The 25,813-nt window shown below is 37.6% G+C and overlaps 1 protein-coding gene across 6 annotated transcripts in view; it reads left to right on the top strand.

Annotated features, from left to right (window-relative positions):
- The window catches only part of stard13b (StAR related lipid transfer domain containing 13b), a 72,879-nt gene that overhangs the window by 34,932 nt on the left and 12,134 nt on the right, over nucleotides 1-25,813 (top strand). For 2 of the 6 annotated variants that reach the window (XM_087794880.1, XM_087794881.1), the window contains exon 6: nucleotides 25,529-25,600. In XM_087794880.1, the coding sequence (XP_087651006.1) occupies nucleotides 25,529-25,600 (72 nt within the window). Of the gene's footprint in view, nucleotides 1-1,155; nucleotides 1,604-7,223; nucleotides 7,417-22,366; nucleotides 22,564-24,402; nucleotides 24,618-25,528; nucleotides 25,601-25,813 lie in introns of those variants that run through there. The other 4 variants (XM_087794883.1, XM_087794882.1, XM_087794884.1 and 1 more) reach the window with 4 other exon arrangements.

Genomic DNA, 25,813 nt, shown 5'->3' with positions numbered 1-25,813 from the left:
TAAGAATTTGGGTTAAAACAGCAACTTGGGTTTTTGGCATCTGCTTGTTGAAAAATGAATTGCCCAGTATTCTAACAGTACATTCTAAAGGAAATAAGAACTACTAGTTACTAAACCGCCTCCAGGCATTAAGATTTAATAGCAAGAATCAGCTCGACAAAGAAGTTTACTCAATAACAAGCGTGTGGCAATATCTGTAACTATAAGATAAACATCTACGCAGTTATGCGAGGCACGCTCATCTGATAAGATAAGGGTGCTATAAGAAAGATAATACAGGATCACATCCTTTACAAGCGACTCTGGAATATGTTCAAAGTATGCTCCGGATGTAAATGAACTCCCACATAAATAAATGAGCTTTAAATAGCGTGTCAGATAAATGAGTTCGACGAGGGAGCATCTACAGTCAATTCTCAATGTATATTTGTCTTTATTTGCATATTCAGCAAATAGATCCGGGACTCTCTGTTCCTACTCTGCTGGTCAATAGTTCCTCTATGGTTCCCAAATTTTAAAAAATCCACTTGTATACTGTATTTATGTCACCGCAACAATTTATATTCAGTTGATGTTTTTTTTTAATTACTCGTGGGTTCTTTAAAGGAGCTAACAGGAGAGGACATTTGCCTGATGCTGTTCTGACGTGTGACATTTAAACAGTTGTTACGCAACTATGGTATGTCAATATTAGTTTAGAAATATAATAATGATGTCAAAATAAACATTTAGGCTGCTTAGATAATATGTTTTACATTCACCACTTGTTTGTGGTTACGATGACATTTAATATCCATGAGACCAATATATAGTTTGTTATTTTTGGTTTGTGATTGATTAAAACCAAGGTTTCTATACCGTGTTTTGCTTTTAGTGATGTCTTGTTTTGCGTCAGTGAAAAGGGTGGATTTGGATTTTGTCTTTGAAGTCAGGACTCAATATGAATGCCAAGTTGTACATATATTAACGTAAATATAATCTTGTAGAATCCTTCTTTGGGACTTTATTTACCTAAATGTCCACTTTTTAGGTTTCTATCCCCTATAGTTGAACCATCAGCCGGTATTTAAAAATGTTCCTGTTCAAGTCCATGACTTGCTTATGTGTCCTCGATGCTTTTTTTCCACTGCTGCTCTGTTCTATAGGTGGCTGCTGCTCTGTCTGCTCAGCTGTCAGTTGACATTTTTACCACAGTACGTGAACGCAGCACGGCTGTGGAGCGCTCGTCGTGCGTGGAACTTCACACACACACACCGACACACACATCTGGTGTGAAGTGTGAAGCCTGCCTGCCTTACAATCACTTTTTTTTTTTTGCATTCTAAAAAAACAGTCTTTACAGACAAACATAGAGTTTTAAAATGTTTTTGGCCAAACTTCCATGGGCTGGAATTTAACCGCAGCAGGAGTTTCTGCCGGGAGGTGAAGATACCCGACTTTCTGGAGGAGAAAAGTTGTTATTATGGTGGAGGAATTGCGATGACATCTAGACGAAATTCAGCGAAATTGAAGCTCCGGAGGTCCTTCAGTGAGCAGCTGCGGAGCTCCACGTCCAAAGCCTGGGATTTACTCTGGAGGAATGTCCGGGAGCGGAGGCTCGCAGGTCAGTCACCCGCTGCACGGACGCTTCACCCCGGGTTGGCTCGGAGGCATGGAGGGGGTCTAACACTGGAGATTTTTTTTTGTTGTTGTAATATTACAAAGACTAATGCTTGTTGACTTATAAACCTTTCACCCTTTTCTCTTTTTCATTTTCTATATTTTCTGTGTGGTTTGGTTAGACATTGAAGTCGTGTCAGTCATTTTTGCATTTTTTAGTAAAAAAAAAAGTTAAGCTTCGTGAGACAACCACTTTTTTATTCAAAAAACATTTCAACATAATGTTTTAAGCAATATTAGATTCGGAAGCAGCCGCGTGGTGGCGCTGGCGGGTCATTTTTTATTTCTTGACTGGCGCTCAGCTGTTTATAGATTATATGCACATGGTTTATTTTTCCACCCACGTGTTTCTAAAGCATACCAAACTACTATTAGGAAAATTTAAATCTCAAGAGTAAGCGAATTCACGGTTTTTCTTTTCTTTTATAAATAACTTTAAAACCTTTTAAATGACTTTCCAAATGGTATTACAGTCATATAAACTCTCCTGACTCCAGTTTCCGACCCACCAAGTGTGCCACAGCAGCTCAGAATAGAAGCTTTACTAATTCTATTTATGACTGTTGACTTACAATAAAGTATTTGGCAGACACAGTGTACAGATAGATTCAAGCTAAAGTGCACAAAGATTCATGTGGCTTTAGAAGATCCATACCTTTTCTAAATAACTTCTTTTGCACATTCATTTAAATGGAAATATTACAATTAAAGTCATGATCATTCTATTATTATGTAAAAATGTGCTAAAATGGATTTCTTTCTGCTGAAAAAACACAAATTCTCATATTAAGTAAAGGAGATTTTGAATTTATAATTGCAAGCTTTGTTTTGTGGTGAATTTAAATTGATGAGATCATCTTTCTCTTTTTGGATTTGGGAAAATCTTAGTATTCCTCGAGTCTTGGCCTCTTTACTCATGCTACTGCCTCCACAAGAGAAGTTTAACATCAAATAAACAACTTAAAAAGGCAGACTAGGCAACTCTTTGTAATTGTATTAATAAAAATCTGTTCTTAAGGAAATTAAAAAAATAAATACAACACAATATAACTCTAGACAGTTCCCGATTTATTGATGCTAAAGCTGATATTTGGTTTAACATTCTCAGCTTTTGCTGATGTGATATTCTCCTGGTGCAGTAACGTGGGGTCGCCACTAGATGCAGTCGAGTTCCCGCACAAGTCGTGGGCTGCGCTCTCTGCAGAAGTGTTAGATTCTTCCAAATAAATACCAGATGTTACACTTGATATGTCAAAACATTCCCCCTGTCAAAGCCCCTTTCTCGTAGTTTCACACCAGATTGTGGGTTTTTGTACGTGTTTCATGCTGAGATTTGCAGCCAGTTGAGACATTTCACGGTCCTGTTTTGTTCTGATATTTGGCTCATGAATCCAGCATTGGCTCCTACACTCAGGTCAGAAGACACACAGAGGCTGTGAGACACATTCATAATATCATTTATTCTATTTAACTTATTGAATCAACAGAGATACACTTTAATGCACTTTAAGCATGTTTGTCTTCCATGTTTTTCTTCTTTGAACAATCTTTGTAATACATTTCTTCCTTAAAACTTGAAATAATGTGTTGCTTATAGAGAAAGAATAATGATGAATATGCTATTAAAATGAGGGTAATAGGGCTGTGATTAGTCCTCCAGACAGTTTAATCGAATACATACAAATCTTGTTAGATAGAAGTTATTCATTAATTTTACATTACATTAAAAGAGCAATATAATTAAAAAGGTAATTAAAACCTTATAGACATGGACATGAAAAATGCTTCGGGTAAAAACACATTACAAGCAACTGAATATTATATTTAAAAAAATATAGTCAGAGTGAAGATAAGCTGTTTAATGCTATTTCTTTTTGTGTAATATACACTGCATCTTACTCATAAGTTTTTAATCTGTTTAACCTAACCTTTACCTAAAATAAACTGTTTCATAATTAACACCTCACAGTTCATATTACATTTTTATAGTGGGTAAGTTATTCAATATAAAATAATTAAGAGGAAAATATATTTAATTTTTAATTGAATAATTAGAATAATCTGAAAATTCATTTAGATATTATACATAGATACTAAAAACATTTGTATATACCATTCATTTCTACTTGAGTCAATGTCAGTTACAATAGATGTATCTGTCTTAAAAGCATTCATCATGTTGTGAGGATAAACAAAGAATTAAGCATTAGCACCCAATATATTAGTAGAATAGTCTTTAGCATCTAAAAGTCTTACTGTCCTCACAGTTTGCAAATGTAATCCCAGACCTTCTGTCGAGAGTGGAACTGTTTAGTCACACTGGCACTAGACTTAACCACAGGAAACAAAACCAGAGCCAGTACTGCCCGGCACAGATTACATATGTCTGTCGCAGAATGAAACCACATCAGAGCCCAAATCCCACTCAGCTGCCCTCCGAGATCCGTGGGTCTCTAAATTAGACTTTATGATTGAGAACGCACAGTTTCTGCCTTGTCAAGACACCAAGTTGGTGTACTAGACCTCACAATGACAAATCCATCATCATTTAGAAGACAGAGATTTTTATCTCTTCAGATCTGTGGCCTCGTCAAGGTTTGAAAGGTTGTAACGTGGTAGAAACAACATGGTTCTGTTCTTAAGATTTGATATGTTTCCTTGTTACGCGTAGCTAACAATGCTGATCATTGAATTGATTCATAACTCTGAGCCCACGGTTTAGAGTTGTCAAGCCCATGAGGGACCAAAATTCTTCAGTCATGGGCTGAAAAAAAGGATGTTTAACAACCTGCCTGTTACAAGAAGTATGAGTTTAAAGATGATATTATATTTTAATTCTTAATGCTCCATCTATCTTAGTTGCCTCTGAATTCTGTTAACATTAGTTTGACATCCATCATCTCTGTTTTTAAATGCAACATCAACTTGTGTATCTTTTGGTCTCAAGGGGTCCCTTTGTGCAGACCCAGATACACCGATCCTCCATTTTAATGTATCTGATCATATCAAAGCCAGGACCTTCAAGAATGGGACCCTAACAAATTGCTTATTATCGCAGTAAATATGAAGTTATTTCCTGTCCGTGACAAAGGCAGCCAAGTGCAGTTATTTTCGGACTCTCGGGAAAATCCCTTCTAAAAATACAAACCGAATTATCCTTTTATGACTCAGTTGGTTTTTATTACACTCTTAAGAGCATATTCATTTTTCTGTAAGTCAAATATTATTCATAAAAATGTTGTAACATCCGAAACTGATTGAAGTTGGCGCTGAATGATGTTCTTGGGTGTGTGACACTTGTGTCTGGGTTTTTGTTACCAGCCACTGAGCTCTGAAACACAGACAGGGATGTGTTGCAACAGGTTTGATCGGGTCTGGAAGTCACTGTGCCCGACACACACGGGACACTCAGAAAAAGCTTCAGCTCATTGTTGAGTTAATTGATCTGGTAAAGTGAGAAGTTTGAATATATCCTCGTCTAGACGTCTGGGTAGAAAACACTGAGATTATTAACAAGTTTACTATCTGATACCTTCAGCGAATCCTACGACAGGTGTATAAGTCAGTCTGCGCTTGAAATGAAGTCATTCTCATGGTGTCACACGATCGCGGCCTGAAACAGCGCCACCCGAGGGTGTTAGGAGAGTCGTAAATCCCGACAGATGTTTGTAAAAATCCTCCAGAAGCTTCTAAATCGTGCTCTTTGTGCGGGTGGATTTTGCCAGTCAGGGAATGGAACAGAACCTTTTCTGTGTTTGACTTGGTTGTTTGCCCACTTGTGTTCCATTCACGTGTGGCGCCACGCCGCTACGAGACAAGTGGGCCTATGTGCTGAAATTAGGTCCGTCACCAGGAGTGCGGCCAGGGCCCCGATTTGGCGCTTGGGCGGGTCGGCGTGCGCGGATGTGGACGTAACATTCAGTTCAGGTGTGAGGAGATGGTTGTTCCATCCTGCGGAGTAGCACATATTTCTTAAACAAGTGTGTAAATATTGTTTTTTTGAATAGAGCTGGACTAGAGACCGTTCAGGTTTATGATTCAAGCACACATGTAGAACTCCATCACTCTTATGCTCTTATTCAGAGGTACAGTTTAAAGAAAAGCATCTGCTTAAGGCATGAATGTCATTGGTGACATGGCATTTAGTAGTGATGAGCTGATGAAGCTTCATGAAGCAGTGTCATGTTGTTTAGAGGTCAGTAGGTGGCGCCATCAGTTTAAAAATGATGTGATGTGTCATTAGAACAGTTGTTTAAAACAAAGGAAAATAGTGCAGAGACCGCCATCTAGAGGACTCTCAAAATATGCTTCATGAAGCTTCATAGTACCATCACTAGATACACACTGATTTACCCATCCTCATTATTCAATATTTTAATCTTACAACTTGAATTACTGAATGATTCAAGCCCAGTTTTCAAATTGAAAAACGATGACGCACCATCGTTTTTATCGGATGCTGACGTAAGGATGTGTTCCCGCCAGCACACAACTTTTTTTTTCCAAAGCAAAACCACATTTTTGGTTTGTGCCACTTCCTGTTGATGAAGTCTTCACTGGTGAAAAAAACATAAATAATTATGCTATGATAAAAAAAATATTTATAACTCAGTGGCTTTTGCGGTTTCTCCTGAATTCAAATCGGAGGTTGTCGGATGGATCCGGCTTCGGTGCTTCAGGATGATGTTTCACTTTGAACTGGTGAAGGAAAAAACATTTTGTCTGTTACTGCGACGATAGAGATGAAAAAGAAGACTTTTTACAAGACAACTGACGTAACTAAATATTATTTATATTTCTTTTTCCCCATCAGGGATATTTATTCATCAAATTATGAACGAAATTCTCATAAGAGTTAAATGATTGAAATGTAGTCTTTAGTCCCGTCTGCCGAACGGCAAAGCTGGAGCCGATGCTCAGGTTTCATTTGGTTAAGACAGAGTTTCAGGTCACTTTTAGGCATATAAGATCCAATTTCTCTGTTCCCCTCAGGAGCTCACACTTTGAGGAAACCTGCTGAGAGGCTGCGGCTGAAAGTTGAGGTTGTGTGGCGGGGGTGGGGGTAAATTAGCATTCTCTCACTAGCAAAACAACTGCTTTTGCGCTTTAATTCTAAGACTTTTGAAATGCCATAGAGTCACCCTCGCCCACTCAACTTGGCACCTGCTTGACATGCAACAGCAGGTAAATTGTTCTGGACCAGGGCGGCTCCAAAAATCCACTATTTTTCTTAGCCCTCCCACACTGGACTTTCTCCTTAGTCAGTTCATAGGCATTCCGATGGTATTTATATTTCCCTCCAGAGCTGTGGGAAGTTGACAAGCCTTCACACAGACGCAGGATTCAGCTCAGCAAGGTGGGCTGAACTCCTTCTTCCTCCTCACCATTGGACACCCCGTGGTCACATGACCTGCAGAGATAGTCTGAAGTGTTGGCACTCCTCCCCCCTGGCTTCGCTCTGTCCCTCCCTCTCAGCTCATTTTAAGCTTTTTGTGTCTGTATGTGAAGTTTTCTGTTGGCTGCTGGGAGAGAGTGTGTGGTTGAGTCTGGACCAGTAGTTAGTTTAAAAAAAAAAGAGAAGAAGTCTTTCCGTTATGTTTCGGGAGATCCCGGAGTCAGAAGGCAGTGAATGTCTGGGCAGCATGACTCCTGAGACTCAGGATATCTACCTGAGAATGGACCATCACCGCAGACGCTCTGGGTATCGGCTGGGTAGGATCATTGCCAGACAGCAGCTTCTGAAAAGGATTGCTGGAGGTAGGAGAGCAGATTTATGACTCGGTTTTTCCACTGAAAAGAAGATCCATGAGTGGAGTAAAGCTCTGGTGTTGGAATCTGAATTCACAGCGACAGATGCAGGGAATAAAATAGACACTGAGGAATGACGATGATGCTGTGCATGCTGAATATCCTGGAGGGTTTGTCACTCGCTGCTTCGCTTCAGAATCAGCTGGTGTGGCCGTGTCAAAGGTCAGCCACTATCTCACGGTTTGTTGACGGATAAATGTGAAATTCAATAGAAACTATTTTAACTCAAATAGAGTCAGGACACAGTGGAACAAAGGCAAACTTGACCTTAGCCAATCTGGGAGCCTTCGAGGGGCTGCGTCGGTCAATAATTACCAATAAGTGACAAGAACAAGCCCAGATCAGTGATAAGCTGAAGGAGCTGTTACATAAAAGACAGATTAGCCCATGAGCAAACACCAGATATTGATGAGTGGCTACCTGACAGTTTAACAAGCTCCTAGACTAACTATTCACTTTCACTTTTCACATCTCCTGTTTTCAAGCAGCTGTGATACATCTAGAAATAGAAGAGGCTAAAGTGCCATCTGTTCCCAGACATATTGGTCCAGAGTTGTGATGATGGCGATAAATCAAACAAGCCTTTGAGCCAATTCCATCACGATATTTAGATTGGAGTTCACAAAGATTAGTTATAGCTCTGTGATACAAAGTGCCGTGTCAATAAAGCACCAATATCAGACCTAAATGGACATTATTATGGTATCCATTAAGGGTATACCTTGCTTATTCCTGCTCCACATGACCTGGGGTAGCTAGGAAAATCTGGGTGCATGAACAAACTAAAGGACAATATAGGTTGGTGATCATTTTAAACAGGTTTTAGTTCCGTTCAAATCATGAATTACTCTTGTGTCAGTGGTTGACAAAACGTTGCAGTAGGTATAATTCATGTATAGCTTGAGTCATGGACAGTAAGCATGTTGTTAGCTATCTCTCTTACATTTTGACCAAGGTATCATCATCTAATGTCTTTATATTACTTACCTCAAGAAGAGCACAGCACAGCTTTACTGTAGCATTTATTGCATGTTTCTTAGATTTTTACTTTTTATTCAGATTTCATAATGTTACAAATGAAGGCGATTAGGGCAAATAATTACTGAAGTAAAGTACAGTCACAAACAAATACACACATTTAATATAGTTTTGACAAGAAAATCTAATTGATCATAAACAAACATTGTCAACACATGTCAAAAGTGAAATTTACAGAAATCATTTGTTTAAAATTTGTTTTGTAATTCGCTGGATGAAGCCAATATTCAAAAGTTTGAGTAGTTGTACATCATCAGGCAAAGCAAGAGTAGTCGTTTTTCGATTTAATATGGAAAGTTCCTCCCACTCCTTTTTGAATGTAAAACTGTGGATTAAGGTTGTAGTTTTTATGGTGTGCTAATGTTTTATATGGCAGATGTTAACTCGACTTGAATTCTGTTTATTATGTTGTTCGTAGATACTGTACTTACATACAACGTGTAGCTACCATTTCTATCTTAGTTTGTTTGGATAGTAAGGAGCATCTTGAAGAAGTTGTTGAAAAAATATATTTTTCATCTGCTTTTGTAGCAACAACACCTCGTCATTGTCCCATGACTGTCATTGGAACGCGTACAATCAATTTCACCGATGCACTCATGATCAGTGTGATCACAAGTTATCAATGAAGGTTCTTTGTCTTTCAAGAGGATCAGATACGTGGAAATTATGACTACATTTTTATGAAAAACACCTCAAATCCTCAGAGTTAATTACATAACTGTATGAGAGCGTCGCTTCATCACTGCACATAACTCGCCTTTTAGTCATACAAATCTGAGTCAGATAATTCCACCATTGTGTGAGCAACACTTTGGCAACTCTGATGATGTAGAGGAGGAACCTGTGGATTAGTGTTGGAGTCCAGGCATCAGGGAGATTTATACGTACATGTGTTTTCAGGAGCTGTACTCGATCGTGTGACGTTTTTCAAGCACGTGCAGTAAGTAACATGTGTTTCTAGATTATAGACATCTGCTCTGCTGCATTTAAACTAGCAATTTGGGTCAACCAGGCCAAGGACAGATGAAACGAGGATGTTTGACGCTGGTTGTTTTGATCATGGTGGAGCTGTTGATTTGTAGGTTTGTTTTTTGAGCAGGAGGGAGATTCATGCATCATCTTTGGGTTGATGGGTATTAGGTTATCAATAAAGGAGTCACACATTATTAGTGGAGGGCAAATATCAACAGTAACATGATAGAAATAGTTTCATCATTCTGTATTCAACATAAACACAACTTTTGCACGAACAGTCAGGAAAATTGATTAGCATTTTTTCATGCATTTTACATTCTCTTGTTAAACAATACCGTACCTCCACTCAAGAGCTGCAAATGGTCCCAGGAATGGACTTTGGACATGTCTTGATTACACAATAAAGTTAAATAAATCCAGTATATCGAGTACTTTAAATTAAACAGTGTATTTGAAATTACCCGCAAAAGGTTTAAAGTCATATACCTGAATGAAAATGGATCAATATTAATTATTCAACACAAATTTACTGACCTGTTGAATTGCAAATAAAAGGGAATTGCCCAGAAGTGTATATTTGTTCTTCAAGGAGTGTCTCGGTGATGAAAGAGATTTGTTGTAGTAATTGAAATGGAAATGACAACAGGTTCTGCACTGATCTTGTTTGGCCTGTGACCTAAACTGTGTTTGAAATTGAATCCTTTTGCATTATTTAGTTTGACACCTGTGCAATTTATTTTGCCTTTTTACCTAATTAATTTACACTTCTCGTAGAGTTGCTCCTGATATTATAGATAATACCACTTTTAAAAAAATAAAATATATTTATTTAAGTCTTCTCTCTAAATAGGATGATATTCGTAGAACAGATTTGACCAATTTTTTCCAACTTTTTTGGTTAGTAACTGAAGCTGTCATGGTTCGTTCATTGATGGGTGTATATTGTTACTGCATAGGTAAGTACGAGAATGCAGCATATGTGGCATTCAAAGTTGTCCTAAAGGCACTAAAAGACAAATTCAGTATCTGTCAGATATAATCCATTCATTCGTTTGTGAGACATTTCTTGACCCAATAGTTCTCTATTGTCCATCAGAAGCTGAAATTGGTGTTTTCTTCAGCTTTCCAGTTCCTCCTCTCAACAGCAATTTCCCCTGAGAGCCCGTTTATTTTGTTTTACAAGAAGCGTGAAGCGAGAATAACGCCAAGGTAGTACTTTGAGAAGCCGAGGCGGGCGAGAGCCACGTTGATCTCTGTGTGCCGCGGCGACTCCTGCATTCCAGCTGGTCACTGTGTTGACACAGCAGGTTGAAAGTGAGTGGGGGCCACGCCGATGGGCAGCGCTGCTCATGTATTGTTTCACCCCGAAATTCCAGGGAAGCGTGCAGGGTCTTAGTCATGTTTCCGATTTGTTAGTATTTCAAAGCCACCTGGGGGTCTCCGACGTGGGTTCTCACACTGGGGATCTGCCGGAGTCAAACAAGGTATTTGAAAGCTTAGATTGTTTTATTGCCGAGTCGGCAAATCCTGGAGCGAAATGGTCCATAAGTAAGAATTGGCTTCGACGTATTGCTTCTTTCAAACACAACTTCGGCCTCATGTTTTCTATTGCACAGGCCTGATATGTTTATGAGTCTGTTGACAACACTTGGATTCGCTAATCTCATGAGACTTCCAGCAAATATCTGTGGTAGATTATTTTCTGGAACACATTCTGGGCTTCTCCCCCTAGAGCTCAGTTGCTGATGGATATGTGGTGAGCAGCTAGCAAAATAGCAACCACACTCAAATGTCTTTGTGCGATGTCAGATAATTGCTGTTTATGGAAAGTATAAATATCTGACATTTTCTGTCTTCGGAGTAAACACTTTTTTTGAGCTTCAGTTTTTATATTGTGTGTTTGAAAATATAGAGAAACAAGTAGAATGTGTTCAGCAGTAATGCGTGGATGGATAAAAAATAACAAAAAAAAATATGAAATAGAAACACTTTGACTTCATAATAAACAAATGAAGTCAAATGAATTCAACAAATGTCTTGACTAAAGAATATTGTTGGCTCATGACCACATTATGAAATAAAAAGTGAATACGCCGGGATTCAAACCGGCATCTCTTAGGCTCTGAACTGCAGCACCAGCCAAGGCGGCAGTGATGCTAAGTTCAATGTTAAATTAACAACAGATTTTGGTTATAAAGTCATCAGGTTATTTTTGCGATCCAATTGTATCTACTGAAAGTCAAGATTTGTTTTGTGTTTTCTTTGGGGGGCATGAGTTGTGGTTAAAGGCCATACAAGTCAAATAAACCCTTCAAACCTTCCTGAACTTATAGAACATCGGCAAATTTGATTCACATCCAACATCCATCCAAAACTTTTGAGTTACGTAGTTGACAAACACACAAAGAGAGACAATCTCACACTACAATCTTTCTCTCAGAAATATCCAGGGTCTGTCCCAGGGTCCCCTCCCAATTGTCCATAACACCCCTCTGACGGAGCTCCAGTTGTGCCGGCAGCTTCTTCCAATTCCTGTCTGAAACCATAATCATGTCCAAAATTCCATTCTTTTCTAACGTAAACTAAATGTACGTCTTTCATCTGCTCCAGTAATTAAAGTGCATCCATATGAATGAACGGTCTCATAGGAATATGACTGAAAGTGTCAACTGTCCAATATTTCCCTCAGCTGGAGCCAGACGTCTCTAAAATAGCTCTTCCATCATTACCGGTGGAAAGTACTCTTAGTGGAAACCCTGAGCAGCCGACAGAAACTGTGACTAAACGCTTGTTCGCTGACGGTGGTAATTTGCTGCTTTTCCACATTCTGGCCCTCATCTGTTCAAGAAGAGTTGTCCGCCCTGACCCCTTCTCTGGTCGTTTTTCTGGACGGCTCTTTGACCTAGCGGCAGCCTGCAGGCTCCGAGCTTCTGCCCTGCAAAGTCCATTAGAGCTGTGGGCGACAGTTGAGGGTGTTGGCAGCTGACTGTCAGTGAAATAGTTTCTACTTTAGGTAATGACATCTCTATCTTTCCACTTATGTTATCATCAACAGTAAACCTATTACACTTTTTAAGAACAATGTCTAAAAATATAATATAATATAATATAATTTTCAGGAGTTATATTGCAGATTTTAAAAGGTACAAGTGGTACCAACTTAACTTTATTACTATTGAATATTGGACCTCCAATGTGTGCTATTTTAGTACCTTGCTTGCTTGATTGAAATTACCTTTTTTTTCCCAAGTCCTCCAAAATGCAATTCAAGTCCAACAGATAGCTTTAATAAAATGTTATAAAAGGTTATTCAAGTTAAAGTGAACATCTGCAAAGTTCACAAAAAGTGGATGCAAGCAATTTAGTTGTTTTTTTTGGGCGTTTAATATATTTTTAACCAAAATACATTATTTTAAATGTGACAAAAATAGATTTTTGATAGATTGTCCCAAATAAAACACTTTTTTTTGATCAACCTAATGCTTAAATAATAAAAACATATTTTTATTTGATTTAATGTAAATTAGCAAAGCACTGATAAATAATTCAACATTAAAAATACTATTCAAGTGAACAAATACAAAGAGATGTGCTTGACATAATAACACAATCATTAGATCACCAGTATGAAAGGCTTTGAAACTCTACTTGAGGCTCCTTTAAAAGAAACAAAATCTCTTGTTCATCTTCCTCTCACCACAGATTGACCGTTTTCTGAAGTTGAGAAAAGAGGGACGTATTGTTCGGTCTCTTTAATGGCGTAACTGCCTTTGGAGTTGAGGAATCCACTTCAATGTCATCCATCTGCTCTCAGAAGCGCTCGAGTGTTCCCCAACAATCTGCTGCAGCATGTGGACGTTGGATCAGTGAATCTTCATGAATCATGATTCTGTCACAACATTTTAGACCATGAAGGCTAATAAGGAATTCAGACAATTTAAACGATTTACTAGAGACTTTTTTTTAAAACTAGCAACATGTAAGTAATTTCCTTCCGTCTAGTAAAGAACAAGTAAAAGGTCAAGGAGTCTTGTTACTGCCTGGGAAAAGCTGACAAAACCAACAAGTCTATTAAATGGCCGCCGCCTTCATAAACTTGTTCAGGTCACTTTTTTTGTCCGTTGGAGCCGGAGTCTGTGTGAAAGTGTGTGTCGACGCTGCTCAACTGTGGCTGACAGCTGCCACATGTGCACGGCTAATCATTTACCAAGTGCAGATTTTAGAAATGCCTGAGCGGCACTGTAACAGGAACGGAAAGTCACACATTAACAGGCCGACATTCTGCTCCTTAGCATTCCTCGTCTTATCGATAACGCTTGTTAACGGTTAAACATGTCGGAATAGATGAAGAAAATAAGTATGTAACGATTTGAAATATAAATAAATTCTGGTTATGAAAAAAAGACATGAAAAGTACGTGCTTTTATTATCAGATATGGGAAAATACACTTTTTAAATATTGATACAAATTAAGCTGGAAAGGGATTATTATAAGAAAGGCAATAAGAAAACCCATTGATTTTACACTTCCAAAAAATCTCACAACCTTCTCAGTTTTACCCTAAACCTAGACTAATGAACTCATGACCATTCTAAAAACTCAACTTGAATCCCTACTGCATCAGCTCTGGTCACTTGAAGGTCAGTTGAAACCACCCAAGGTCTAGATTTAGTTCGATTCTATTTCAGGCATCATCATTAGCGCGTGTTTTTTTGTTTTTTGGCTGTTATAGGACAAGATCTTCCTCATGGCTCTGTTAACACTTGACTGCCCACTTGTGGTAGAAGTGATCATAACATCCAGTCAATATCCTCAAGTTTAATTCACACATTTTCTTTCTAAAATGACCAATTTTGGCTGATTGTGAAAAGAACCCAATTTTATGGGAAGATCACAAAATATACTGTGTAAGTGTTATAATAAGTGTTAAATTCATAATCTACTGCCTTTCTAAGTTTAATTGTTTGTAATGAACAACCATTTCAATGTAACAATTAAATATGTATATTTGTATGTTTCTTTAAGCTTTTATTTTTATGTCCACATTTTACCCCTTATTATTATTTTTTTTTAATAGGCTGGTTTACCAATTTGAATGGGATTTTGTTTAGTCTTACATGAGTTAATAGTTAAACGCTCAGGCAATACTCATTATTGAGCAGCAGCGCGGGTTTAACAGAGAGGTCCAAAGTTTTCTTCAACTTGTTTCATACCTGGGTGGAGTGATTTGTTTGTGTAGCCTGGAACTTCACTTTCCTCCCATCATAAACCAGGCATGTTGTTTTACCAAAGTGCAAGTAAGTAAGTAAGTGGTTGTTACTGTGCAATTGTCGTGTTAAAATGAGATAGTGAAAGGAAATAAAAAATGACTTTCTAAACTAGCAAGTGAAGTGACTGTATCATCCCAAGAGTCTTGCTCAGAGGCTCCAGGGCAGGCGCTCTAACTGTCGTCCACTTTTGATGTTGTTAATTAGTCGCGGCGTCCGGAGGGACGGCTCCTCGCTTTGATTGTGGCGGTTTCTTATGAGGCGTTCTCACGGTGGGAGCTCTTGTTCTGACGCCGGCCCCCCTCTCCTGCTCCCCTCTGACTCCCTCTGAGGCCAGAAGATCCCTGTCGGCCCTCTGGGATGCGGTCCAAGTGTGAGGGACCTAATGCAGGGTGCTCCTATAAAGCAAACTTTGTTGTTGTTATTATTATAATTTTCATCTGTTGAAAATAATGAATAGATAAAAATAAATGATGATGATGAAATAAATATTGTTAAAATAAAAAAGCATTAGATAATATACTTAAGATTTAAATGTACATTATCATTAACATTATCATTATAAAATCTAAAAGTTTTCAGTGAATATAATTAAACTATAATTACTTTTTCAAATGCAGTCCGCATGAGGTCAAATAATGAAACTTAAAATGTAGAAATGTTTTTATATAAATATATAATTAAACTCTTACTTTTAAAGTTTTTTCTCCTCTTTTCTTCCTTTTTATGGGTATTGGTTTTATATTTTTGGTACTATATACTTGATATAAGATATAAGATATATTATTAAGATATAGATGATATTTGATTTAAGAAATATGATATGAAATGAAATATTACACATTTATTTTATGTTAACGCTTTGCTTTTGCACTTAAATTATAAAATATAAGAAATATGTTACAGTTATTTATTTTTTAAAATCTTCATCCTTTCCTATTCAATCAAATTGACGATTTTTGTATGTTCTTTTTTATTCTATTCTATTAGGTTTTCTCATATTAAATATTTTATTTAACCCCGCCTGCTCTAACTGAAACTGTTACTGTACTAACAACTACACCGGTCTTTATTTCCTGAACTCATTCCTATGTGTTTGCTTTTAATCCATGTTGGAGTTTCAGGTCTGCCAGCTCAGTGTTTACCCATGATTCATAGCCTACTTACATGCGGCGCTGGCGGAAAACCAAATCACAGTGTTTACGTCTGCTATCAAAGGCAAGAATTTCAGTTGCAGCACAACTGTCTATTAAGAGCGAGGAAACAGTGTAACATGACAAGCTTGAGTTCCTACTGTTCGTGTCAGACGACGAAACGTTAATATGAGTCATAAATATGACAACTCTTGAAGTCCTGTGGGGGCAGTGTAGCGCTGTTTTGCCTGAGCTGAAAAATAGACTTTACGTTGTTTTGCCTTTAAAATTGTATTGAATCTATTAAATGTAAGTGTATTTACCTTTTAAACTTTAAATAAAATTCACGCTCTACTGCTTGCATTTATCCTTCTCAATGCCAGTTTTTATTTATTTAATTTTTCCGACTTGAGAGACTAGAGAGGAAATACTTTTTACCAAAAACTAGTGATCGGATGAGTACGAACTGTATCACAATACAGTGTATTCATTTTGAAAGGCCACTAGATGGCACTCTCTGCTTTAGGATTTTTGACTTTGATGAACTAATTCAAGGAAACCTAGCTTTATTTTCAAACTGAGAGTACCATCTAGTGGCCATACAAAAAGTATCATAATGTATCGTGATACAATTGATGCTGTATCATGATGAAGCACAAGCTGTTAGATAAGCTATCAGGTTTTTAAATGTCCATCTGTCCGTCTGTGGTTGTTTATCCAAGAAGCATTATGTCTTTAATTTATCTGAAACCTAAGCAAGGATACGGCCGTGAGAAGCTCAGCGGTTGGTTGTAGAAACAAGTGGTTTTTCGGGGAAGTTATCCTGGAATGAAACTGAAGGTGGAAATCTCCCCAAAGCCAAAGTTGATGTTTTTATCACCAAAGAAAGCAAATCTTGGACAAAAGCCTCCGGGATGATTGTGAAAACAGTCAAACATGCATGGGAACATGTCTGCAGCTCACAGTCTGGAAGTGTTTAGCGCTCGCATCCTTTCTTGGCAGGAGTGGCGTGGATGTGTTTTGCAGAAATCCCCTCAGATTGATTTATGATTTGTCACGGGTTGTTTTGGGGAGGGGGTGGATCTGAACCCGGACCAATCGCAGAGGCGGCTCCTGCTTGTTAGAGGTTTCAGGTCAGAGGTGACTTTTGAGGGAAAAGGGGTCTCGAAAGTGTTCATGTAGTGTGACCAAAGAGAAGGAAACGGAACACCTGTCTGTGAACCTCGAGTGTGCTCGACACTTCCATCGGTGCCAGAGCGACCGCAGGGAGTCGTCACGTGGTTGCCAGAACCTTTTCTCACCCAAACACACTCCAAGAAACCTTTACACTCGTATCTCTGAACTTTTAAATTCACCTAATAAAAATATTTTATGAATCTATGAATCCCTGTTGATTCATGACAAGTAACGAAAAGGAAAGGTCTGACATCATGGATTAATGTCGACCGTGTTTTCGCAGCGACAGCCGTGAATCATCTTGGGTTTTTTTCTTCAGGCAACAATACCTGGTGAACGAGCGTCTGAGAATTCCTCTGTTTGTCATTGTGCTATCATTAGCAGCCGCGGCGGCGGTATGTTCAGAGCGGAGGCAGAAGAGACAGTCGGAGAGAGTTGAGGGGTTCATACCCCCGAAGATGAAAGGAGGCTCACTCTGGGTGTCCTTCGGAGGTGAAGGGGAGTGTTACCACAGCTGTGCTGCCCTTGTTTGACTTCAGTGCCGGACTTCAGGAGGAAAACAGAGGCGCGATGACATTTGACCCGGCATGCTTTGACAACGACGGACAACAGAGGCGGCCTCGCTGTCACAGTTGTGTTATTGACTTGCTGGATCAATAAGGTCTTGCCGTGTGTGTTGTGATGAACCTTGGGAGTTCACGTGTATTGATCCATTCAATAGAAGTTTGACTCTGTAAATAGAAAAAGATAACTGGGATATGAATGAACAAAAATGAGGAGGGAGTCAACGTGACATCTTCTAGCTCTTCGTTTGATTTACTTTTGTCTTTTCGTAGGTAGAATTACTCTCAGCTGTTTGGCTATTTTGTCAAGATTAGTGACTTATTTTGTGAAACAATCAATCGAGCACACATTTTAAACCTAATAACCCCAAATCAGCAAAGACAAATAATCATTCTTTAGAGTAGCTCATTTCAAAACTTTGAGGAAGTTACTGCTTTCTTATGTCTAAACAAAGTGAGCAGCAAAAGTTCCCCCACCAACTGGCTAAGATGGTGTACTGCACCAAGTACAACAGGGCTGTCGAACTCACTCACACAAGGGTCCAGAATCCAAAAAGTATATTTACCTAACAGGAAGTATGTTTTGATTTTGTCTTTTCATTCTTTGAGTCTCAATTTTTCTTAATAATCATGGATTATGGATCGTACATCATTTCTGTCCAACATCTTCTCTCAAACATCAAATCTTTCGAGGTCACCAAATTCACATGGGCATTATGCTACATTTATTATGACTGATGAAAACTACAGTATGACCATGGAAATGAGCATAAACTTGCTTCCAGAAACACATTGACATGTTTGTGTTAATGGACGGGAAGTCCAGTGATTGTCTCTGTGAGTATCTAAAGCTCTCATGTTGACCGGGAAAATGCCACGTTCACCTTGTGAATCACCTCTGCAGACAGATAACAGAGTGAAGTCGATCTACTGTCTGTTACCGTGTGAACTTTCCTGGTATCAGCCGGCAGCACCTCGGCCTCCACTCACAACCGTGGCTTTGTGTGTTAAAGCTGTCGCCTGCCAAATGTCACAGAGACCGTCAATTAAAAACGTGGGTGACTTCATTTCCTTTTTTGGTAAAGGTGTGTGATTTTAGTGCTGCTGGCCAAACTCCATTGAGTAGCTCGGGTAACAATAGGATTGAGGAAGCAGTTAGCATTTGGGATTTAAATGGCTTAAAATGTGTTTTACTTTTTTAAGTTGTATCCTTCTATCCATTATGTATTATTTATTTATTCATCTATCCATCCACTATTCCATGTATCCATCCATCCATCTACATATATAATATAATACACATTTTCTTATAAATATAACAATAAATGTTAATTATATTTGTAAAAATGATGTGCTTACATTTGATATACATCTGATTAAGTTAAATCTGATAAATATAATAGTATATTTGTTACTATTAATGAAATTACTACATTTTATTAAATCATATCATCCAAAAAAGCAGCAACAACTACACTAATAATAATTACACTTGTCTTTTTAAAATAGAAAACTAAATACATGAATACATGTAGTATGTACAATTAAAACCATCTAACTTTTTTTTTCTCCACATTTTCCTCTCTAATTGTAAATATTAATTTTGTGTTCTATGAACAATCATGGATTTATTGAGGGTTCATACGGAAATGCATCCTGTTTGTATATAGAAATTTTTTTAACATGAAATTCCTTTAGAAAAGAATCCTGATGATGAGGATAAATGACGTGGTGCAGACGAGAGAAGAAGAGTGAACACAAATGTGTTGGTGCCAGTGTGAGTGTTACCGCTGCCACTCTTAATTATTTGTGTTTCCTGTTGGCACTGAGCACAATTGTCAAGTATTTAGCGTGAGGAAATGTGGGGCTATTTTGGTCTGGAGACATCAGATGTTGTGGTGGAGAGCAGACAAGAGGGGGGGGGGGGGGGTGAAGGATGGCTGGAGTTTTACAGTAAAAGAGTGACTGCTCACTGTGACTGTGTGTCTGTGTTCAATTACCATCATAAAGAGGACGAGAGCTTGACACCTCCTCGCCTGTCAAACCACAACTGGAACCTTTTTTTTTTTCCGGCTCTACTCTGTCTTCCTCCAGGTGTTTTTGATTCATACGAAAACACTGCACTCACTTGTTTCTTTTTTTTTTTTTTTTTAAACTAATCTCCTGGACTGATTCATTCGGTCGTCCCTGCGGCGCTGCAGTGTGGAGGCGGGCCTCGCTACGTCTACATGTGAGCCGTTTGTTTTAGAAGCTTTTAAAGCTCTGACATGTGCTGAGTGTATTTATTGTCGGACGGTTTGTTAAGGTGACTAAAGTGGACGCCGGACGTCATCGGCGTCTGCTCCTGCGGCTTTTATACCCGAACCCGGCTCCAGAAGCTTCAATAGACTCGACTTTTACAAGAGAATGTGGCAGAAATGTGAGGCAACATCTGGAATTCTACTTTTGGACATAGGAAACTGGATGGATGAGAAGTCTTATGTAATCTCCCCGCCGTTGGAAATGCTGATCATTCAATCCAAATGTTGAAAATTATAGTTTCCAAATTCATTTAGAATTCTTTCGGTTCCATAGTTAAATAAGAGCGACAACTCTGGAAAACTTGAGGCAAAGCATGGCGAGAAAAATCAAATCATAAAACATCACTTTAGTTAGTTTTGTTTGTTGTAGAAACACTCTTTTACTTTCACAAGATAAATTAACCCTAATTGAAATAATAGATCAAGGGGAATTTAATTGTCATCAAAGTCATTACATCTTATAATTAAACTACTTCTTCATTTTACATTAATATTAACACCTATTGTGCTCTATGGTTTTCAGACATTTATAGAAATCTTATATTATAGTTATTTATAGTACATCCTTTTTTTAAACTAATAACGTTAGAGTACAAAATAATTCCTAGCGAAGATAAAATATCAAATATTTAAGAAGTTTTTGCCTTTTATTTAAAAAAAAAAGATAATTTAAATGTATTTTAAAATAAATCTCTAAAGGTAATTGAGTCGTTTTAGAGACATAAACGTTTTAAATTATGAAAGTCACTTGTGAAGTCTGAATGATAATAACCAGTTGGTTTCCTAAATTATATTAAATAACATCATACAGGTTTAATAGTGTGTGGTAACTTTAGCGTAAAAGGTTTGTTGGTCTCATTTGTGTCTATAAATAAAACCCAATACTGAACATATCATTTTCATTTAATCACTAAAAGTTCATTATGGGACTATTGTTTTTTCTTGCATGGTATTTTTTAAAGTAGATGCTGACGAAATATTGGTGTAGATGTCTTCAGATGTAATGCCTTCTTTTATTTCCTTAGCATATTTGTCTGTGTTTCTAGAGATTGTGGTTGACTAAAAGGTGACACACAGGTCTGTTTTACCAGCCCGTCTGTGTTGAGTGAAGTGGTTTGGGTGTCTTGTTACCACGGTGTCTCCGCCGACACCAACATGGCTTCATTCATGGACGTCGCTCCAGACAAAAAGGCAGACGAATCTATCACTGGGATGATGTTAGCGGGGAGCCTTGTGAGCGACGGTGTGATTCACGCTCTTGATTGCTGACAGTTTATGTCATAGACTTCCACTCATCTTCCTCCCTCCCCCGCAAACCACAACACACACTTTTTCCATTTCATTGACTCGCTGGAGCGACGGAAGGACTATTAAATCTCCTCTGTTGATAACTTCTTTCCACATAAACGCTCTGCTTACGCCACGTGCACAAGGTTTTAACAATTCCACTTCTGATGTTGGCATTTTGACACAACTGTCCTTTAGTTTAAAAACATTTTTATCATTGACGTGTGTGACGTCTGATTCATGTCTGGTATTCTTAGTTACGATACCTTATCGTGTCCATTTTTGTTTCGACATGAAAAATTGTATCATCACTATTATAATAGAAATGATGACGTAAGTCATTTGTATTTATCTAGCGCATAGTTACCAGCCAAATAGAAATCATTACCCCGGACATTGTATTAATAGAAAGTATGCTTCTTATACTAGCCAAATATTATTCACTTTTTTAGTGTTTCATTTATATTTTGATTAATTATTATTATTTTATTACTATCTAATTATATTATTATTATTAACATTATAGCCTAACCACTTTGGTCAAAATATAATCAGTAATCTATTTGTTGTTTTCTAGATCTTTACGATTATTTAGAGATTTTTAAGACTTAAATGTATTTACTTTTCTGGTTAGTGTTTTTCTAATTTAGACACTTTAAAGAGACACTTGAATTATGGATGATACTTTATCAACAACACAAATATTATTCAAAAATGATTTGACCAAAAGTTATTTTATATTAGTACAGCACAGTTGTTTCTTTTACTGGTATGTAATCTTCTTAAATGTATGTTAATTAAACAGGATAAAATGTTTCAATTCATATTTATTTAAAAAGGAAAAGTTATCTTTACTCATGTATTCACTTTATTTAATATATTTTAAATCTGTAAACTAACAAAAGAAGAAAAACGTGTTATGATTGTCATTTTAAGAATTCCAGACATTTTGATCAATGATAATCAATCCATATATTCATCACGAATGAGCTTCTGAATGCCTAGAAGATAATTCTAAACAGTGTTTCATTGCCAAAAAATGTGCTGAGTGGGGGGCAAAAATTGTGGTGGGCAGACTTGAGGAGGAGGGTTCGGGCACAAGGAGCCATAAGAGGAGGAGAGAAGAGGGGGTGAGTGAAGAAAGGGGGAGGGTTTGACGGAAAGATTGAGTGCTGGGACAGACGCATGGTTGTTTGGGGGCAGTTGGAGAACGATGGAGGCGCAGAGAAGTCGTGGCTGTGAAGAGTTTCGAGCAGGAATGTGTCTCTCCGGGAAGATGCTGTGACACGTCCAGAGAGGCTTGTGGTGGATTTATGCTGAGGAAGAATCTTGGATGTATGATGAGAATTTCACGTGAGTCTACATTGAAATTGAGAGCAACATTGATCTGGGATCATTAGCTGCTCTCAAATGTGTGTTTGGTGACCTTCAACTTCATGAACAATCACAGAGTCCTTCTTAGTTTGTACCTTTTAATTTCCTTTATTATTTCATTTAAAGTTTTATTTTGTGGTAGGTGCGGGAGTCTATATACCGTAATGTCTCAAATAGACACACAAATGTTTTATGTAAAATTTGTATCATAAATGGTGAAGCATTATCCATGTAATTTTTTGCTCTTAAATCGTATTAAATATATATGATTATATATATATATATATAATTATCGGTGAAATTTTGAAGTTGAATTAAATAATAAGAGAAAGAAGGATTAAAACATATTTAAATAAACAGTATATATATATACTGTACATTTAAATATATATATATATATATATATATATATATATATATACTGTATATGGAAATATGTTTTAATCTTTCTTTCTCTTATTAATTAATTCAACTTCATAATTTCACCAATAATTATTTCATCATCGTGTGTAGCTTCTGTAAAGTGACTTACTTTTAGCATTGCAGGGCTTTTACTTTCCATTATATCAATTATTAATCGTTCGTTTTCTTGTTACTTTTATTTATTTATTTTACTTTCCAGGATTTTCACACTTTTCCTTTATTACAATAAATATGAGGGGAAATTGATTTTTTTTTAATATTACACTGCATTAATCTATGAAAAAAATGTAATCATTAATCATTAATTATTAATTATTGCACAATAACACAGTATACTTGCTTTATTTTTTCTCTAAAACTTCCAGTAAAATTGATATTACACATTATTCTAAATAGAATATATATTTTTATGTCTCTAATATCTTCATAATATTCGTTTACTTCCCTTTATTAATTAATATTTCTGCAGCTATATCTTCATTATTCTTACCTATATAATCCTTTTAATATTATATATATAAACATATTCCATATCTATCTCATTATAGTAATATTAAGTACTGATATTATTAAGCAAAATATATTTATAATTATATATATATATAATTATCATTTATTTTAATAATACAAAGTCTTTGAATACAATTTCAGATATAAATATTTGCCACTTGTATTTCCTTTAAGTTTTGGTGCTATTGTTATTTATTTATTGTTGTTTCTAAGTGATGTATTGAAGTGATGAGTCCATCAGGTGTTATTCTGACACTAATGCTTCCACTGAGAGCTCCCAGTGGTGTCAGATGGAGAATTGCATAACTGATGCTTTTATTAAACGTCGCATGAACGAAGAGCGCCGTCGTCACAGATACTTAAATAGTACACAGCTTTTGACAGTCTGCGTCATTGTGTCAGCAGCGAACTGGGTTTTCCTCTCATTGTCCAGCAGTAACTTTACACTCGAGACAGATTTCTCGAGCCGAAGAGGTCGAGAACACAAGTCTTCATTCTCTGGCACGGTGCCCGCCCAGCCTTTTATCCAGCAGAGGTTTCCTTGGAGGGAGGATGAGAGGACAGAATGTCTTGGGCTCGTGTTACAGAATGCCAAACAGAGAGGAATTCCCAGCTCCTGTTACTCGCTCCCAGTGGTCCAACCTGTGGCTGTGGCTCGCCGGGGGCCGTGTTGTGCAGCAGAACAGGACGGATATGTTCCACCTGGGCGGGAGGAGAGTCTTCCCCCTGCCGCTGACAGATGCTTGTTGACACAGTGTTTTCTGGTCCAAGGACAGCGGACTGTTAATATTTACTCTGTGCAGAGACCAAACTCACTTTTCATTGATCGGACACACACGGGTGAGTCCTGGTTTTGGCTCAAGGGGTCGATGGTATATCGGCGGGCTACTGTTGCCGTAATTACGCAGTATATTGTGGGATGAATGAGAGCGTTTCACGTTTCAGTCCTGGTGTGACGAGAGCAGACGGGGAGCAGGCGTGAGAGCTCAGATAGGGGAGCTCCCTGGTTGAAGATCGCCGGCTTTATTTTGTTAAAAACTTGTATTTTTAGTATCAAAACATGTCGGAACAATGGTCTTGTTGAAGTCGAGGAGCCACTGGTAAGAATCCCTTTCACTTTTATCGGAGATGAAGGAAATCTGTATAGAAATATCTCTATTTTATCTCAAATTTGAATTTTGGACTGAGTTAAAGTATTGAAACTAGAGAATAGCTTGATAGGAAAAGGCTTAATATTAAGGTAAATTGAACCACATTTAAAGGAAAATGTAATTAATTTTTTTTTATACAAGGCTGAAGTTCCTGAAAAATGATATGGGCAAACAGTTTGAATCTAAATTTGACAATATATTTCCATCAATACAACTTGAAGGATTCTTGAAACATTTGATTTGACTTTTATTTATTTCATTTCTAACAAATAACGCATCTTACGAAACTGTTTTTCACCCAAATGTTTGAATATTTCAAAGAAATATCACACAATGTAATGTTTCAGTGATGAAAATGTTGATGAAAACTCTGTGTGTCCTCTAGCACGTAATGTCAGAAAGCTTTTCACGCTCTGACTGTAAATGTCAGCAGATTAATTAGCATCAGCAGGACGGCGCCAACAGTTTCCTATCATATGTCCTTGTGTTGCCAGACGACTTGTTTTTCTGGCTCAGGGGATCCTGGGGTTTTAAATGACCATCTTGACGATTTTGTGTAGTTTTTTAATGGATACGTATTTCGTCCACAACATTTTATTTACCAGTTTTTCAAAAAAGACACGCTCTGGAAAAACAATTCTAAATTATACAGTTTATTAAAAACTATCGGTTTTATTTAGCTGGACTCGCATCTGCAGCTTTTCTTCAAGTCGCATGTCTCTTCACCTGCTGGACTAACTGACAGCGAGGTCAACGTCACATCTACACCATCTGAAAATAATCATGATTTCTTGATGCTTTCTTCCATTACCAAACTTTTCCCTGTCCTGACACATCTCTGTCTCTTCGCTTGGTTTCAGAAGTGGAGGCGAAAGAGGCGTGTGACTGGCTGCGGGCAGCAGGGTTTCCCCAGTACGCTCAGCTCTTTGAAGGTAATGAACGCACTCCCGCACACACTCATCACCCTGCATGGAAAAAAAACCCCTGTAATAAAACACAACAAACCCGGTTTTTATTTCAGCTGTTTTAAATCTGCTGTAGGTCTGAAGGAAACATGATCCAAACCATGATGATATTAATAGCAAAACGTTTTAAGTAAGACGCTTTAATGGAAAGTTGTGGTTCTAGCAATCGTACTTGAGCCC

This window comes from Callionymus lyra, chromosome 7 (assembly GCF_982586985.1).
Source record: "Callionymus lyra chromosome 7, fCalLyr1.hap1.1, whole genome shotgun sequence".
Taxonomy (NCBI): domain Eukaryota; kingdom Metazoa; phylum Chordata; class Actinopteri; order Syngnathiformes; family Callionymidae; genus Callionymus; species Callionymus lyra.
This window is presented reverse-complemented; position numbering and strand designations above follow the sequence as displayed.